Consider the following 18,102-nt stretch of genomic DNA (forward strand, 5'->3'; position numbering starts at 1 on the left):
ACCTAGCAGTGGAGCTGGTGTATCTTGTCTAAACTGGAGAAGTCTAGCATGCTAAGCAAAGTGTGATTTCCCCTAACTGAATATGAAATATGTGGATTTGGGAATTTTCTAAAGGTCTGTCCACATATTCTTGTGATACAATTTCTCCTCTCTTTATGTGGATGCAGTAATACTGGTTAAAAAAAATACTTATATTGAGTATAGTTATTTCCTCACACAGAGGCAAATAGGCTGTAATGGGATACAGTGCCCCAAGGGTGGTGGAGCTGCATTTGATGATCTACAACAGCAAAGTAAGAAGTAACCATTTACCAGAGTAGTTGTACTGTGCGAGAGCTGTGTGTAGAATTTGCAGAACAGGTTTGCCTTAAAGATTTTAGAGCCCTGGTGTATGCCAAACAGGACAGATTTGGGGGATTCATAAGGGCTGTTGACTCAGCTTTGTGGTAACAGATGATGTTGCCCTGCTGCTGGAGCTTGCTGCCCTGCAGCACAGGTAAAGACAACCTGCACCTTAGTAGCTGCAGCATGTAATGTGCCGAATTAGTGTTACTCCCTCACTCTGAGGGCTCAAGGTAACCTGCCATGCTGCAAACTGTGGCGACTGAGGTGGAGGTGGATCCTTCCTTCTGCCCTCATCTGACAGAGCCTGTGGTTTCCAGCTGCCTTTCAGAGGCTGCTGGCTTTCTCCAGCACAATGTGACCAGTGTGACAGCGGCCAGCAGCATCCCTGTGTGCAGGGCGCTTTTGGGGCTGGTGGCCAAGCAGAGCCGAGTCTGAGCTTCCTCGGCCCCTGCTGGCATTGCAGCCATGCACGTGGCGCTTGGCGGTAAGGCAGCGGCACCTCAAGCCCTGCGGTGCCTCCACATGTAGGGAAAATCCTGGAGCCCAACCTGGGTGGGACGCTGCTGGGGAAGCCGTGTCGAGGGAGCTGGCACCTGTCCACCACTTTGGAGAGGAGCAGGGACACCAACTGGTGGCTCCATGTGCACTAGTTCCCCTAGCTGAGCCAGGCTCGCATGTCTGAGCCAGCTGGAGGAGATGGTTTGCAAAGGAGAGGGCACCCAGCCTTGCTGCGCTCTGCAGCTCTGTGAGCCTGCAACAGCCACTTCCTAAATAAATGCTTTGCTGCCATCTGCAGAATATCTGAGTCCAGAAAATAAACCCAGAGAGGAAGGACCTTCTCCGCATGCACGCACACACCCCACCATATGTGTCCCTTCTGTGTTACACCGTGGTAGCGGGAGGCTGGTGGCTGGGTGCTGAGCTGAGCTGTGCTATGCTGTGCTTGCAGGGGTGGCGGGCTGGGGCTGGTCCTGGCCAGCGCCGGCTTTGGCCGCCTCACCGCCCCCATCATGGAGCTCCACAACCAGAAAGGCTACTTCCTCCACCACGTCATCTTCGCCTGCTGTACCCTCATCTGCATCATCTGCATCCTGCTCCTGCCAGAGAGCAAGAACCAGAACCTGCCTGAAAACATCCCGGACGGTGAACATTACACCAGGCAGCCCCTGCTGCCGCACAAGAAGGGGGAACAGCCCCTGCTCCTGACAAACTCTGAACTCAAGGATTACTCCGGCCTCCATGACTCGGCAGCTGTGAGCGATGGGATCTCCGAGAACACCACTGCCAACGGGATGAAGTCTATGTAACTGGGTGGATTTTCCTCCTCCTTTTCCCTCTCCTTTCCTTTTTCATTTTATTTGATGCTGTTGTGCAGGAGCAGCAGCACTTTGGGTGAGAGTGTTTTGCACAGGTTTTACAAACCAGTGGTGGAACAGACGCAGACGCGGGGGGATTTCAACTCTGCTGCTAAAGTGACTTGTAGGAATCTTCAACTGTTGTGCAGATTGCTTTTGAAAAAAGTTATGGGGGAAAATACTCATCTGAGAAAAGACCTGGCTGGAGATAGCCCTTCAGAACTCTTTTTTCCTGCCATTAAATATGTATATTTATTTTGATTTATTCTCAAGAAGCACTTTATTTCCTTTTCCTTTCATAAATCACAAAAATGAAGCCATCTAATTATAAGAGGTGCAGCCATTCCAAGAAAGAAACCATGGGGGGGTGGGTGTTGTTTTCTGGTTTGTTTTTGTGTTTCTTAAAGGAAGGAAGTATCCACTGCAAAGTTGAACTGACTGTAATTCAGACTTGCGCAACATTCTTCTGCCTGTCTAGAAAGTCAAAGCGCCCAGGTTGCCTGCTGTGTTTGTATATACCAAAAAAGAAAACAGAACAGGAAAAAAAAACAAAGCAAAACCTGTTGTGACTCAAAGTCTGACTGCATTTTAGGCAGCTTATATTTGATTTTTTTTAGCCCCTATGCATTTAAAAGTTACTTTCCTAATTAGTACCTTTTTTTTCACCAAACGGAGTGAAGAAAATCCTACCCAAACTGAGCTGAGATTTCAATCCATATCAGCCTTATGCATTTTAAGAGTCCATTCATCTCTCTTAGACTGTTCTTGCTGGTGTTTAATAGTAATGTAGACTATGTAGATGATTTGACCAATGATGCAAAAAAAATTTTTGCCAAGAATGGCATTAGCTACCAGGAGGTCCAGAATCTTCAACTGACTGGTCTGGGAGAAGAGCATAGACCAGCAGGAACAAAAAATAAGGAGCACTGGCTATGTGTTTGTATTTCTAAAGGCAGCATAACTGGGATTCCCACTCCTGGGAGATGAGAGTTCTGGCATTGCCCTGCCTGTTTTTAAAAACGGAGTTTTTGTTTTCAAATTAAACAGACAAAATACTTAAGTAACTGTCAGAAGGGAATGAATTGATAGCCTGTGAATAAAGACTCAAGGTCTGTTGTTGGCCATCTTGGGGCTTTTGGAGATGTTTTCTGTTTCTGACACAAGAATATACAGTGAACTCGCCTATATTTCCCTTTTTCCCCAACTGCTCTTTTAGGATTTCTTTAAGAAAAAAAAAATGTCTACTTAAATTGGATTGATCCTACTCTATGCTAAACAAAGTAAAGGTACAGTTTGTCTCTTACTGTACAGATGACACTTTGATAATAGCTATTTGACTTCTCTCTTCTAGTCCCCAAACCAGCAGTTTGTTTTGGCCATCAGATTTTGGTTCTCACTGTGTGACTTCTGTGAGGATCGTGTTCAATGCAAGGACTATCTGAACGAACAGCTTTCTTGCATTGTAGTTAACCTTCCCTCCTCTCCCTCCCTCTTTTCCTTTTCCACTCAGGCCATGCATTTGTGATTGCTCAGTAGTACAGACACTTAAACAGAGCAGCAGGATGTCGATGTTGTATTGAGTGTCCATATGATTGCCACTTTGATGTTCATCTTGTGTTCATAAACATGGGAAGTGCTCATTTGCACTTTCCTCTTCTACCTTCTCTCCCCTTTCCTCCTTTGCTGTATATATTGTCTATTAACTACTGTACCTAACAATTTCCATCCTCCGTTAGGCTGCCTCTGTCCTCTTACTGTCCCCAGTAAATGCGAGAGATGCTCCCTGGTGGGCAATGCAGTAGGCAGCACAGCCTCAGATGCTAATGAGTGCAAGGGGACATGCAGAAGCGACAGATGTTTTCTGTGATGTTCAGAAAAACAATGTTGTCCTAAAGCTGCTGATTTTTGTACAGAGGATGTGGACATTGGGCTCTTCTTGAGCCTTGTAAGAAACACTGGACCAGTTGATAGTAATTTTGCCCAAAGTTACACAACTGTTTTTTCACCTTTGTTAGACTTGCTGTGATAGCGAGAGCCCGATCTTCCTTACGCTCAAGTTTTACTGTCTAGCTCAAGAGCGACCATTTCTCCCTTTCTGTTCTGTGCTGACATTTCTTCAATCTGTGTTCACCTAAGAAAAAAAGAATTAAGGTCTTTCCAATTCATGCGGTATTCATGTGCCAAATTTGTGTAATACCTTTTGCCTTTTCTGCTTGTTACAAGCCACCCATTGGGGAAAAGCGGGTTCCCAATGAAACTGAAAAAGCAAAGTAAGTCTGAATGGAAGAGAGAAAAAGGGCCTCGAAGCGGAGCAGGGAGAAGCGCAGAGGTGGAGTGGGCACAGAGCTGTCGCGCAGCGATTTGCGATCCATCATGCCCTGGAGCAGCTCTTCTATTCGTGGTCTCTGTGCGTGTGTACTCAAGCTACAGTATGAATCTTGTAGACCATTCACAAGCCTATTAAACTGGTTGCTTTCAGCACTGTTAGCGGTCCTGGTGTGCTCACTGCTGTTGTCCACAGCGCTTTATCGTTTCCTATTCTGGTGTTTGCTCTCTGACGACAAACAGGCCCAAGGAAGAGAATGGTTGTTTACACATATCAACTTTAATATAATAAACACATTAAGTGACAGGAACACTTGGCAATTTTTTTAATTCCTGTGAAATTTACTTGATTTGCTGCTTTTATTTCTTTGCCTGAAACCAGGTACTCGGTACTGATCTTCTGCAATATGGGGCACCCCAACTTCTCCCATTGGTTTGGCCCTCTGCCTTGGTCACGAGAGAAAAAATAAATTAAAAAAAACAAACTGATTTCCTATCTTGGTAGCTCCAGTTTTGCTTGTTTTGCTGGAAGGATGAAAAACTGGGTGTTCTGTGTTGGGTTATTGCTTGGCGATGTGTACTACTTTGAAAGCTTTTGTTAAGTTTATCTAATGTGAGAAAACTTTCAGAGGAGAAGTACTGTGTGATGCAGCAGGGCGGAAACAGAATCTCATTTTGGGATGTGCTCTGCCTCATCCTTCATTTGGATGGTGCTGTGCACTTGGGCTACCCTATGTCAGACCATCAGCTCCTCAATCGGATCTCCTCCAAGGCCGTCACCAGGGAACGCTTTTCTCAGATGCCTGTTTCTGGTCACCACAACAGAAGAAGCATTCAAAGCTGTACTGTCCATTTTGGCCTTTTTTCTGTGAACCTTCAGTAACCTCTAAGTCCATCAGTGGATCTTTTTCTTTATAATTTACCATTTACGGTCTTTCTTCCTTTTTTTGTAACTTTAAACAAAATGTGAAAGTGACATTATGCTTGATCTGTTTTTTTATTTCCTTCCCCCCCCCCCCCCCAGCTTTCAGTAATGCTTTTGTTGCCAGACACACTGCAAATAGATAAAGACAGCGTGGAGAAACGTGTCATCTGTTTGGAAGTGTTTTGTGGCAACTCAGAGAGGGTTCTATGTGATTTGCTTTTCGTTTTTGGTTGAACGGGCTTTTTTTTTTATGGAAGTATTTTACATAATTGTTGCCACTTCCTGGAGCCAAACACTAAAGGTCACCAAATTGGAAGCAGAAGTGCCATTAAACGAACTCTGTGAATGTCAAGTCAAGTTGCGCCTGTAGCTGGCACATAAGACAACGCTCTAAGTGTGGGATGATCTCCTCCACTGTAACTTTTTTAAGAAAAATAAATGACAAACCTCATTTTAAATGTATTGTGTAAAATGTTTTGGGAAAGGAGTACAGTGTGTTATGTCTAGTGGGTGAGGCTTCCCTCCCCATTTCAGTTTCTGACAAAGTTTTAAAGAATCGTGCTACTGTATGTTTTGATCATGAATAGTCTGGTGGTGCTTCTTCATAGCACAAGCTTAAATCAAGTACTGAAAACAGTCTTACAAGCTAAATGTCTGCATGATGTTACATCTGTTGTACCTACTGAAAAACTTTGTATGTAAATGTACAGAATAAAAAGATGTTGTCTCCTCAGGTTGCTTTCCTTCGTCTGTCACTTTCTTCTCCCTGTCGTCTCCCTCGCAGTGACTTGTGAAATGGCTCAGCTAGAGCTAATGTCAAACCTTAGTTCTGCCCTCCTCTACAAACATGATGAACTGCTTTTAAATCAAGCTAATTAAATCAGCATATTGATTTTTAACTAATTATCCTTTACATTCAGTCACAGAAGAATGACTCTGTTTCCTGTCTTGCATAGAGTTAGGAAAAAAAAGAATAATCCAGTAGTTGCTTTTCATTACTCCAATCTTGAACAGAGCCCAAGGACTGGCTGCTGTTTCTACCAGGTAAGGCTCTGTGCTCTCATGTCAAATATGCAAAGTTGGAGCCAGTGTATGTTTGAGACCCCTTCAGCCCAGAGACTGACTGCAGTTAGGGGTTGTATCTTCTACGTTATCAACTTTTGGTTGCAGTTTTAAATTGTTGATTACAGCCACAGCAAGGTAAGTTCAGATCCAGTTTCTGGAGGTGTATAGTGCAGTTGCCTATGAATTGCTGGTCTAGCAGCATAAGTATTTATTTGTACTAGAAGCTTATTTCTGAGTCAGGTCTGAACTTGCAGTGAAAAAAGAAATAACCTTAATTTTCTCATCAGGTTGCCCTGCTCATTTTTCCTCCAAATTAATGGAAATAATAGGTAGTATGAGACAGCACAGCATGCACTGACCTCAGCAGACCTGCATTGCTCCATTGGCTCCATTTTTCCTTTTTTTTTCCGGTATGGTTAATTTTTAGTTTCACATCTTGTAAAAAGAAAATGGTACATGGAAGTTGAATGTCACCTAAAAGAGTTATCCCACCTAAAAAGAAGTCTAGAGATGTAGCAACAGGATGCTCTGTGTTGGTAGTGACTGCTTTTCTTAAAAAAAAAAAAAAAAAAAAAAAAAAAAGTATATTCAGTTTACATGTATGATGGTCTTCTAGCAGCCTGACAGACTTATCTATTGCTCTGAAAGTGAAGCTGTGCTTTTTCCTTCTCCCGTATAGACTGCAGTGCTTTACAGAAAACCCTTTGTGAAAGCCTTCTGGTGTTCTTAGTGTTCAGGAGATGGAAGGAAATTTGTGTTTAGCACTACAACCAACAGGGATTGGAAAGTCAGAGCAAGATAACGCTTGTTTTATGTTACAGCGTTTCAATGTAAAAAAACCCACATGGCTCCCTTTCTAATACTCCCCATTCCTGCAGGTCTCCTCATTCTCCTCAAAAGCAAACAATAATGCTCTTTGTGGGACTTTCATGGGTTTTCATTTGAACACTAAAAGCTGCTAATGCACAATAGATTAATTGTACACCTAGATTTTGGAACAGATTTCTTTGCTCATCCCTGTACCAAATGGAGGTCAGACTGTGTTTGTACAGATTTTTACAATGTTCTTAAGTTGCAGTGTATTTCTATGCTACTAGTCTATCTCCTACTTAACAGGGTAGCAAATTTGGAAAAAAAAATCAGGTCTAACATTGCAGAATTTAATAACAAATGCAAATTCAATCAAAACAATACAAAAGTTTTCAAAATACTAACTTAATGTCAGTATGGAAATTGCACTCTTTTTTTTCTAAAACTAAAACTTCAAGTCAGTTTACAATAATGCAAAGTCAGAACTTCTCTGGAAAAGCCATCATTTCTTCTTTGATCCTGTTTTCTATGAGTAAGCTGAAACTGCTGTCTGTGTTCTGAAGGTTGTAGCTGACAAATATCTGTTTTTTGGTCTTCCTGGCTAAAACACAAAACAGAATATTCATTAATAGTTTCATCTTGTACGAAATTGATGATGGTATTAAAGCAAGCATTTTATAATGATAGATCATGCAGATTTCTACAACAACGTCGTCTACTCCTAACCTGCTGGAACCAAGCATAAAGTAGTAGCAGAACAAGTGTTGGCATGTTGGGCAAAACCATTCAGTCCATTGAAGAGGGCAGTATGAGCATTAGGGCTCTGAGGTAGATTTTGGCCTGATGCAAAACCCATTACAGTCCCTGGAAGGACTCTGAATGCTTTCTGTGGAGTTTGGAAACTTCTGAAATATGGCACAGTTTAAGTAAAACAGTAGACTGGTGATCTTATCACTGAAATGTATTTTATGAGCTGGTAAGTCTGTGCTATGAAAAATGGCTATGGAGGGAAAGTAATTGGGCCACAATTCCAAGTTCTTTTTTATAGTAAACCCCTAAAAATGCCCCCAAAGTATGGATCTCTTTAACCAGTCTAAACCTGCTGACAATGATTTCTTCCCTTTAACCTTTATTTACATGGTATCTACAAATGCTGCAGGAGGCTGAGCAGTGTGGACTGAAAGTCATCAAACTAGTCACAAGTTCTAGGTTACTGTAATGACAAATACCTAGAGAGACACGCTATAAAATTAAGAGCTGTCTTCCATGACAGAGTTAATTAACAGTGACAGAGATAATGTCCATTGGAGCAGGAAGACTTAATTATCAGAGTAGAATAGACAACGTGAAGTGTTTTATAAGTAAAATAGAAATCCTATTTAGATTTTACCATAATAACATAGCAACTTTGTAGCTCTTTTTAACAAACTGCACAAACTAAGCTATGTGAAGAATGCAAGCACCAAAGGGAAAATAGGCAAGGAATTTAAAATGAGTTGTGTCAAAACACTAGACAAAAGTGGTATTTGGGTCACAAGATAGTCCTGGCAGGGAATTGCAGGGAGCCAACACTCAAGGAGCAATCAAAATATTTCACTGAATGTTCAAAAATGTCATCTGAATTTAAAAATTCCAAATAGATAACAGAAATCCTAATATCCCAGTCCATCTTAAACAGGAAATTCAACTACAGAAACATATATATATACATATATATAAAATACATATTTTAACAACTCCTTTGATGCTTTTTCTTTATACAAATCAATTTATTATTCTTTTCTGTTCTAACAGGCCACCAGTGAGGCTTAGTGAGTAGTGGGAGCCCCAGGAAGTTGCTTCTGAAACTCAGGGGCTCATGTGCCTTTTTAACACTTGGCACTACCAAATGCTCATATAATGCAGCTTGTTGCTGTGATTGCAAAAATTAGTGTTTGGCACCAGATTTTGTGCTACAAAGTAGTATGTTTTGTAACCACTAGTGTTTCATCATCATGCCCTAAATAAATGCCACGCAAATTCTAAACTAATTAATACCATTATCCTACCTAACGAATCTACATCATACACTGCAGCATCAAAATCCAACTTTTTAATTACATTTGTGAAAGATCTGATTTAGTCTCTTGAATGATGTTCCAGTTCTTTGGAGCACTAAGACTCCATCAATGCTGTGTGCACAGAGGATCTCCCGGGGCTGTATCCTAGCTTTAACGGGTAACTAAGGCTTTTCCATTCTCAGTTCTCTTGTGGATTCAATTGGACAAGTGGGAAAGATAGAGGAAGATCTTACGCCTCCGTGGAAGAACATCTGCAACTTAAGAATAAAATAGAAAACTGAAAAAGATGAAGTTTATCTATAACACTTCAGCAGGGGTGTTTCCCACAGAGCCTGGCTCTGTGACCCTTGCTGTACAGGTCCCTCAGAGTGGAGGAAAAGGTGCCTGAGCAGCTTGTCATGTGGTACCATGGGGCTGGTCTACATCAGCACAGACGCAAGCCTAAGCTCAAAGAGGGATCCCAAAGGGGTCAGGTGAAAAGACATAACAAGTGTTAGGATTATGTTTATAAACTATTCATACTGGAAAAGGTGGGAGGGGAACAAAGCAAAGCAAAACAAACAAAAAAACCCACAAACCTGTGCCCAGCTGGGAAAGATTTAAAGAGATTTAAGTGATCTGCAGTGAGCTTCTCTGAAGACAGACATGAAACTACCCTGAGGTCACTATGGCCAGAACATGCTGTGACTTTGGGATACCTAGGTAAGGGAAGACACTGACGGATAAGACTTTTCTCAGGAGGTGAACTCCACTAACCCACAGGAAAAATCTTTTAGGATTTAGGTCTCTTGACTAGTCAGACAGGTCTTATGCTAGTGCAGTAGTGAGAATCAGTCTCTGCACCTGATACAAACAGATCAAGATGGATAGGAAGAGGAACAGGAATCGGATATATGTTCCTCCAACTATGGAAAAAAAAAAAAGAAAAATGAAATAAAGAATAAAATAGAGCTGGTATACAAAATGCAGTTATTCTGGCTAGGAACTCTATATGGCTACACAGAAAACAACTGTAAAACATGTAGCCTGATACATGGAAGTGCTGAAACTCCTGTTTCCAGACAGGAAACCTGCCATCACAGGAAAAACAGGACAGGTGATCAAATGCAATTGAAAGGTATGAGAAATAAGAACACTTACCATCAGCTGACATTGTATGTTACCGAAATTGCTTCCTGTGAAGACTAAAAGGTGATACACCAGAGGATTGTGCTGCCGTCAACAAGACGGGCAAGGAGGAACCTCATGAAGTTCAATAAAGGCAAGTGCAAAAAGTCCTGCAGCTGAGGAGCAGTAACCCCTAGCACCAATGCAAGCAAACCAGCTGGAAAGCAGCTCTGCAGAGAAGGACCTACGGGATGTTGGTGGAAATGCTAATCACAAACTAGCAAAGTGTCCTTGTGACAAAGAAGGCTGATGGCATCTTTGGCTGAATTAGGATGAGCAATGCCAACAGGTTGAGGGAGGTGATCCTCCCCCTCTACGCAGCCCTATGCAGGTAGGCCACACACCTGGAGTGCTGTGTACTGAGAAGCCAAGAACAGGACAAGAGAGACGTGGACATACTGGAGCAAGTCCAGCAAAGGGTCACAAAGATAATTACAGGGCTGAAACATCTCTCATATGAGGAGAGGCTGAGAAGGCTGAGACTCTTCAGCCTGGAGAAGAGAAGGCTAAGGGGACATCTGATTGATATCTATAAATATCTGATGGCAGAGTGTACAGAGGATGGAGCTAGACTCTTCTCAGTCCCTGTCTCATCCCTAATGGGATGAGAGCCAATTGGCACAAAATGAAATATAGGAAATTCAATGTAAACTTAAGAAAACACTTCCTTACTGTGAGGCTGGTTGAATACTGGAGCAGGTTGCCTAGAGATGTTGTGGAGTCTCCATCCTTGGAGATACTCAAAAGCCAACTGGACACAGCCCCATACAGCTTCCTTTAGCTGTCCTTGCTTGAGTAGGGCAGGTGGACCAGATGATCTCCAGAGGTCCTTTTCAAATCCAACTAATCTGTAATTCTGTGACAGCATGGATAAAATTAGAAATTGACAGCTTGAAGATGTACACCCCCCCCACACACACACGTAGGGGGTGGTTAAAAAGGCTACTTGGCTGTGATTAGCAATCTCTAATCACAGAAGTTGTGGGAGTACTAAAGATTTAATTTCCCAGAGGAAAACTAAACAACCACCAGTAATAGCAAAGCTTGGATATTTCTAGTCAAGACGGAACACACATTTCCTTACCAAGCAATTGGTGAACCAAGAGATACAGAGATGCTTAGAGATGATCTTGCAGTTGCACAGGTTTCAGGAAAACAAGCAATCTTGAATTAAATGAGTGTGAGCTGACTAGGTTCACATTAAATTGTCAAGTAGACAAAAACAAGCCTAGAAACTATAGTGTAGGATTTCAGAAAGAAGAGTTTAAGAAAATAAAGAAATCAATTAGCAAAGATGATTAGGAGAACAAATTTCCAGGCAGAAGAAGCAAGTAATTACTCAAAGCCAGAAGTGTATTACTAGCTCTCTTTTTCCAGCCAGAAGTAGAACATGTCTAGAGGCCTTCCTGGACACTGTATAGCTTAGACAAATGGGGGGGGGACTACTGCTACTGGGGGAAACATCAGCTGTCCCAGCACACTGAAAGACATGTGAAATAGCAAGTTATTAAAAATTCTAACTATGAAATCTAATAAATCTTCTGTGGATATAAAATAGCACATGTACTGAAAAAGACAGGAGTGTGAGGAAAGCACCTGGACAACTTGGACCTGCAAGCTGGACTACAATGCTACACAAAAGCTTAGAGTAGGATTCTGAACAGGAGGCCAAATGGAAAGTTGAATAAACTGTTGCACAATTTATCCAAAGTTAACTACGTTTGACTACATTTTTACTAACTGAGTTCTTAAGGCTAATGCACTAATTACACTTGTACTCAGGACATACTGCCCATAACAGAAGATTAGCACACAGATCATCAAGAATCATACAACTCTTTCAGCTGGAACAACAAAAGTGAAATGAAAATTAGTGCATCATCTTGTATTTAACCAGCAGTAACAAGTGCTTTTCACCAGTCGTAGCTACACCGCGTACTGGTACGCGACTATGAGTTATGTTAGTGATGCAGCTATCAAGAAGATCGTAGGACACATGAGGCAAGGTTTAGGGGTTTTTTATAGTAGAGATAAGGGAAATCGATGTTAGACACCCTGATCTCCGAATCTGAATGCTAGCTGCTGCACTAGGCGTACCAGGCCACTCTTACACACGCCAGGAAAGAAGACAGCAGACATGCAGGGACACTTGTATCAAACACTGGCATCCGGGGGGGAGCTCAGGGATGCTCCAGCCTTTTGCAACGCGGAGGCTTCCAGCGCTCTCTTCTTTCTTTAAGGGCGGCGGCTGCCGAGGCGCTAAGCGCAGCCCCGGGCCGCGCTCGCCGCCTCCCCCGAGGGCGCCCCCGCAGCGCAGCACCTACCGAGGCGCCGGGCCAGCGACACGGCGGCCGGGTCGGAGGGGTCCCCCAGGAGCGACGCCGACACCGGGACGCTGTCCTGCAAGCACAGCAGCACACACGCCTCCTCAGCGGCCTGCCCCCACCGCCCCCGCCCCACCGGGTCCCGCAGCAACCCGCAGCCCACTCCCCAGCCGCCGCCGCCGCCGCCCTTCCCGGCGCCGGCCCGACCTCCGGGACACTCACGCGTGGGTTGCACATGGCCACGGCGAGGCTGGCGAGGGCGGGCGCGGCGCCCACCCAGAGGAAGAGCGAGTCCCGCAGCCGCATGGCGTGGAAGTGCACCCGCTGCTCGCCCAGCTGCCCGCTGAAGTCGTGCACGGCGATGCCCCCCCCCGCCGCCGCCGCCTGCCCGCCGCCGCCGCTCGACGGCTCCATGGGCCCCTCTCCCGGCCCGGCGCGGCTCGGCTCTGCGCGGCCCGGCTCGATGCAAGATGATGCAGCCAGGCCTGAGCAAGCGCTGCCCGAGCGAGCCGCGCCGCCGCTTCCCGGGGGAGGCGCTAAGCGGCGCCCGCCCAGCGCCGCCCCCGCCCCGGTGCTGCCGCGGGGGGCGGCGAGCGCCGGGGCACCGGCCGTGCACAGCCCCTCGGTGCACAGCGCTCCGGGGCGCGCGCACACACGCACACACACATGCACACACGCAGCCCCCCTGCTGCACACCCGCTCCGTGCACAGCCCCGCTGGAGCACAACCCCTCGGGGCACAGTCCTCCTCGGAGCACACCCCCGCCGTACACAGCCTTCCCCCCCGCTGCACTCCCCCTCCGTAACCCTCGGCGCACAGCCCCACCGCTGCACACCCCCCTCCGGGCACAGCCCCGCCGGAGCACAACCCGCTCCGTGCACAGCCCCCGGGTGCACACCCCCTCCACGCACATCTCCTCCGTGCACACCCCCTCGATGCACCCCCCCGCCCCCTCCCCCAGCACACCTGCTCAGGGCTGGGGCAGGACGAGGCCCCGCCGGTCACTCGGGGTGTGCGGGGAGAGCCCAGAGGAGCCCCCCGGTCCGACACCGAGGGGAGGGGGGCAGCATTACGCAGGGCAACGACGGGCGTCTCCCCGCGGCAAGGGCAAGAGGAAGAGACCGGTGACCTTGACTTCGTTCAAGTCGGAAGATGTTTTAAATCGCAGTGGATCTGCAAAGAAAAGAAAGTCGGTTTCACCGAGGTCTGCAGAAAACGAGATCACAAATTAAAGACTCTGTGTCGGGTGTGAATTTTGTGCTTTCCTCTCTTTCACCAGAACACACTGAACAGATCATCAGTGACAAGGATTTTCCTTAACTGTACCGTCCCTGGCTGATAACAGCATATTCAGAGCACTGAGGGCTCTCTAAAATTGGAAATGTGTAGTTTGGCATTATAGGCAGGGTAATCGTTTCTCCCTAATGAACAAGCAACTAATGATACAGATTTTTTTTTTTAATTAGTATTTCCTTTGTCTCCAAAGTCGTATGTATTTCTAGAAATCAGAAATTCCATTTCCAAATATTGAAAATTCATCTCCATGTTGAAGAAATGAGGGAGGGAAGGGGAAAAGAACTCTTCCTTGCTTTTCCCCCCCCCCCCTTCCCTCCCCTCCCCCCACTAGGTTTCTTTTGACACAGGACAAAAGGCAAAATCCTCAGCTTGGCTAATTTCCTCCTGCACTGCTATGAGAGCGCTAAATCCCGGTGAAGCGGCTAAGCCCTGCTTCGCCGCCATGCCCTGACATCCCGCGGCACAGGAGCACGCTCTGGCTCTGAAAGCTGGCTCCTCCGCCCCACGTTTGCACCTCAGCGCTTGCAAAAGCTGCCCTCCAAGGAGCGGCTTTGCCCTCCAAGGAGCGGCTTTGCTGCTGATGTGCTAAGGGCTGGCTGGCTCCGAGTGCTTCGCTTTGCATCGCGTTGCTCCTTCCAGCTATCGCGGCTCTGCGTTCGCTCTGCCTTCGGAGGGGGCAGAAGACCAGCACACGATCTAAACCAGGGAACAGTCGTGCTTGCCAGGAACACTATGAAAAGAAATAATAGTGCCCTGGATAAAATACCCACTGGGAGGCAGGCAGGTGGTGATGGGGCGATTCCTTGGATGGTGATGCGGAAGATTTGCCCCGGGCTCCCTCCTTCAGGGGGAGGAAGCAGGCACTTTCAGCACACAGTTCATCTGCACTGTTTCACATCAATCTTTTGAGTGAGATGAAGCTGCTCTTCTGACTGATTTCTGCTGACTATAAGGGAGGATAGGGTGAGATCTGTGTTTCTATGCAGACAGGTTTATTCAGATAAGTAAATCCATAAGTGTTCAGAGTGAGTTTCTCTGCTGCCACAGGAGAGAGCTGGCTTGTGCAGCGGAGTCCTACATGGACGATCTGATCCAGCAACATTCCAGCATACCAGGTGTCTTCCCACTAATTTGGAATCTGGGCCTTCTCTTACGCTAAACATGTATTTAAATGACCTGCAGGATTGAGGTGAGCATCCTCCATTCCCTTCCCTGGTCTTCCCACATCAAGTACGAGTTTTATTTGTTGCTCCCAAGGCTCTCTACAGGCTTGCTCCTCCCTGTTGGAGGGACTGTACCTATTTCATTGTGCTCCAGTCTGCTCCTCTCCTGCTCTTCAGGAGTCTCCTCAGAAGTGAGGGGCACCTGTGGCTTTTCCTGAAATTCTAAGACCTGCAGACCTCTGCGGGTAAGTCAGAAGGTACCTCTGCACTTAAGCACTACAGTGTATTCAAGTCTTTTCTGTGAAGTGTTACTGCTATCTCTAAAATGCATTAAATCCTTGTTTTAGATCAGAAGAGGAAAAAAGACTCATCTAGCAAACAGAACTGTGGGTGAGCACTTACATTTGCAATGCAGTTGTGAAAAGTGGAGCTGTGCAGAACCAAACCATGACATGTGAATGAACTTCCCAATTACAGTGCTGCAAGGCCATCAGAGCCCCTGCACAGCTAGAGAAGAAAGGGATCCAGCAGCATACAAACCTGTTGCATTTCCTCTAATGTTCTCATCTCTATTCTGTGGCCATGAAAACTGAACCCATTATTAAAACCCAGGTTTTACCTATTATGTATGAGGCTAGAACTAGCATAAATTGCAGTGGGACTTTGTCTAGCAAAGTAATGATAAAGCAGATGTACTGTAGCAAAAGCATTTCATGTGTATAGAGACACTAGGCATAGCTGCCCAAATGAGGTTCAAGCCATAAGAAAGACGGTTCAGAGGGAATGCACCTTCTGGGCTCCTCGTTCTTCTGCAACTCTTGTAGCCCACAAGAGTTACTAAATCTCAGACCCTGACCCAGAGAGCCCATCCTCTCCGCTCCTCTCAAATACTTCTAATCCAGGAGTAAATCTGCCTACCTGGGAACTGAGCAAGTTAAAAGATGTATAAAACATAACTAAGAACTCATATGTCACTGGAAGAAGCAAGTGTTTTCTGATTCCAAAATGCATTCTGCGGTTTGGTTACTGGCTAAATAAAGTGTGAATTTGACATGTGAGAAAGTAAGTGAGCAAAAAATGTGTATCAATGAATGTGGGTGCCTCAAGAGGTTCCATTTTTTTTATTTGCTCGCTCAGCCACGAGTGAGGCTTCATGCTTGCCACACGGCTGCAGCAGTAGACATATTGCAGCTCCAGACTTTTAGGGGGCACTTTGTGTTGAGATTTATAGAGCAATTTTATATAAGCTTCTTTTGGTGGTGCTAGTGGCTTAAAGGGTCTTTTCTCTCCCTACACCAGCAGGGGACCCGACTAGCTGAGCTACTTTAGTTTCTTTTTTGTTGGATTGTTTGTCAGCTGGATCAAGCCTCTGATCCAGCTTACCACGTCACTGCTCAAATACTTGTACTGGCATAACCGAGGGAAGCAGGAGGCTAGCATGAGCAAAAAAGATAGAGACACATGACAGGGCCTTCTTACACTGTACAGCCACTGTAAAACAAATTTTCTCCTAAATTTAGGAGGGTTTGCCCCAGTCCAGCTGCTTTGTGGTGCTCATCTGTGATGATGGGTCAATTTGGGGAACTAAACTGGTAAAAAAAAAACCCACTCTTTTTGCCAGGTTCAGTTGAGTTCCTTGCGGATTCCTGTGCAAAGGGAATGGGAGTGAGGGAAGCTGAGAAAATAGTTACCCAACTCCTTTAGCAACAGCAAATGGGGGGAGGGTCGTTTAGCTGTAATGGGAAACGATTCCCAGAAGACCTAACCACGGCCATCAAGCAAGCTTTCTTACTGTGAGGTCTCCAAACACTTTGTTAAGCATTGGCCAGCCTCATTTAAAAGCTCAGAGAAGAGACTGAAAAAGAAATCAAGCTGGAACTGTCACAAGAGTTGCAGAAAATTGCACATCAGATCAGTGAACTTGTTCGAAAACCACACTTTGAGAGATCTGCAAGGGTTGTTCATCAGATTCCCTGTACTGGGAATCTCACAATCCAAGGCAATGTCGAGTCCAGTGTGCAGGTGCAGAACTATATTGCCTACCCCTCCCCCGAGAGGCCCATGCCTGACAAAGCACGTAAGCAAATGCAGACTGCGGACGTACATGCAATCCCATGTCTGCCTTAGCTGCTACAGCAGGCATCTTCATTGAAGATGCACTACCCCATGCCAGTATCTTCGTTGAACCTGTTAGCATCTGGCCATGTAGGCATTGCTCCATGGAAATCTGGTTTCTTATTTCTAAAAGACCGGGGGTGCCAGCTTTTTGCTTGAGAGAAACCTCTTCCTTTTGCAAGGTTTGTAACCTCAGCTGTTGGAATTTCTCCAGCCAAGGTGCACAAGGTAGGGAGTTTCTCTGATGGATGGCTTGTGGCTGTTGTGATCTACCATGTAGTGTCTTGGTCTAGAAATCAGGACTGTTAGGTTTTATGCCTGATTGGCACTGTGACCTTAGGCAAGCCCTTTCTGCTTTATTTCACCCATCTGCAACCTGAAAGAGTATGATAATCCCTGCTTTCCCTACTACTTCCCTACAACTGACTGAAAATGAATGCCCATATAGCATGTAGCCAATACACCATGCTACCCAGAAGGACCTCTGTGGATGCAGAATAAATCTCTGCTGTTACAGAATGAGACATTTTCTTTTTGTTACGTGAGTCATCGGAGAAGCTTGTCTTGGATCTATTGGAGCATTTGAGACACGCGGGTTCAGAGCTGCTGGACAGGAGGCACTAACACTTCGTGACTCATTGCTCCCCTCAGGGACAAGAAGAGGTTTATGCAGCTGACTGGAAATCATATTTTATATGCAGATAGAATATTTTACTGTGGAGAAATGGAGAATCCTGAAGCAGCTTATAAACACTGACTCCAGTGCATAAAAGCCTGCAGCTGTACTGAGACCCGCAGGAGCAGCTGGCTATTACATACCTGTCCCCTACTCAGGAAGGGACTTGGAAGAATGGGCATCAAAGCCCAATGGAAAGGAGCTTTTGAAAGGCTAAGAAAATCCATGCGGAGTAATGAGTGAAGGGGAAGAAAAATGTGAGAGAAAAGGCAGTATAGAGAAATTCTTCCCTTTTGTATTACTGAATTGAATGCCTGGATGGCATGTGACATACAGCACACCCAACAGATCCTGTTGGTTTTCTGTCCTTGGGTCACCTAGCTGAGACATGTGACGTACACAGGGCACGCCATGCACTTGAATCTAGAGAGGATGCAAGTCTACTACAGCCCCCAAATACAAGGCTGGTTCTTTAG

General features: G+C 45.5%; 2 protein-coding genes across 3 annotated transcripts in view; one reads left to right on the forward strand and one right to left on the reverse strand.

Annotated features, from left to right (window-relative positions):
- The window catches only part of SLC22A23 (solute carrier family 22 member 23), a 117,682-nt gene extending 111,999 nt beyond the window's left edge, over positions 1-5,683 (forward strand). For both annotated transcript variants that reach the window (XM_062570020.1, XM_062570021.1), the window contains one exon: positions 1,295-5,683. In XM_062570020.1, the coding sequence (XP_062426004.1) occupies positions 1,295-1,652 (358 nt within the window). In that variant the 3' untranslated portion in view covers positions 1,653-5,683. The remainder of the gene's footprint in view (positions 1-1,294) is intronic.
- PSMG4 (proteasome assembly chaperone 4) lies at positions 4,287-12,846 on the reverse strand. The gene is made up of 3 exons (XM_062570025.1): positions 12,599-12,846; positions 12,377-12,452; positions 4,287-7,426 (listed from the first exon to the last, which is right to left on the reverse strand). The coding sequence occupies exons 1-3, from the start codon at positions 12,788-12,790 to the stop codon at positions 7,305-7,307; spliced, it is 390 nt and encodes a 129-aa protein (XP_062426009.1). The 5' UTR covers positions 12,791-12,846; the 3' UTR covers positions 4,287-7,304.
- Positions 12,847-18,102: the final 5,256 nt, after the last annotated feature.

Source organism: Rhea pennata, chromosome 2 (genome assembly GCF_028389875.1).
Source record: "Rhea pennata isolate bPtePen1 chromosome 2, bPtePen1.pri, whole genome shotgun sequence".
NCBI classification, from domain to species: domain Eukaryota; kingdom Metazoa; phylum Chordata; class Aves; order Rheiformes; family Rheidae; genus Rhea; species Rhea pennata.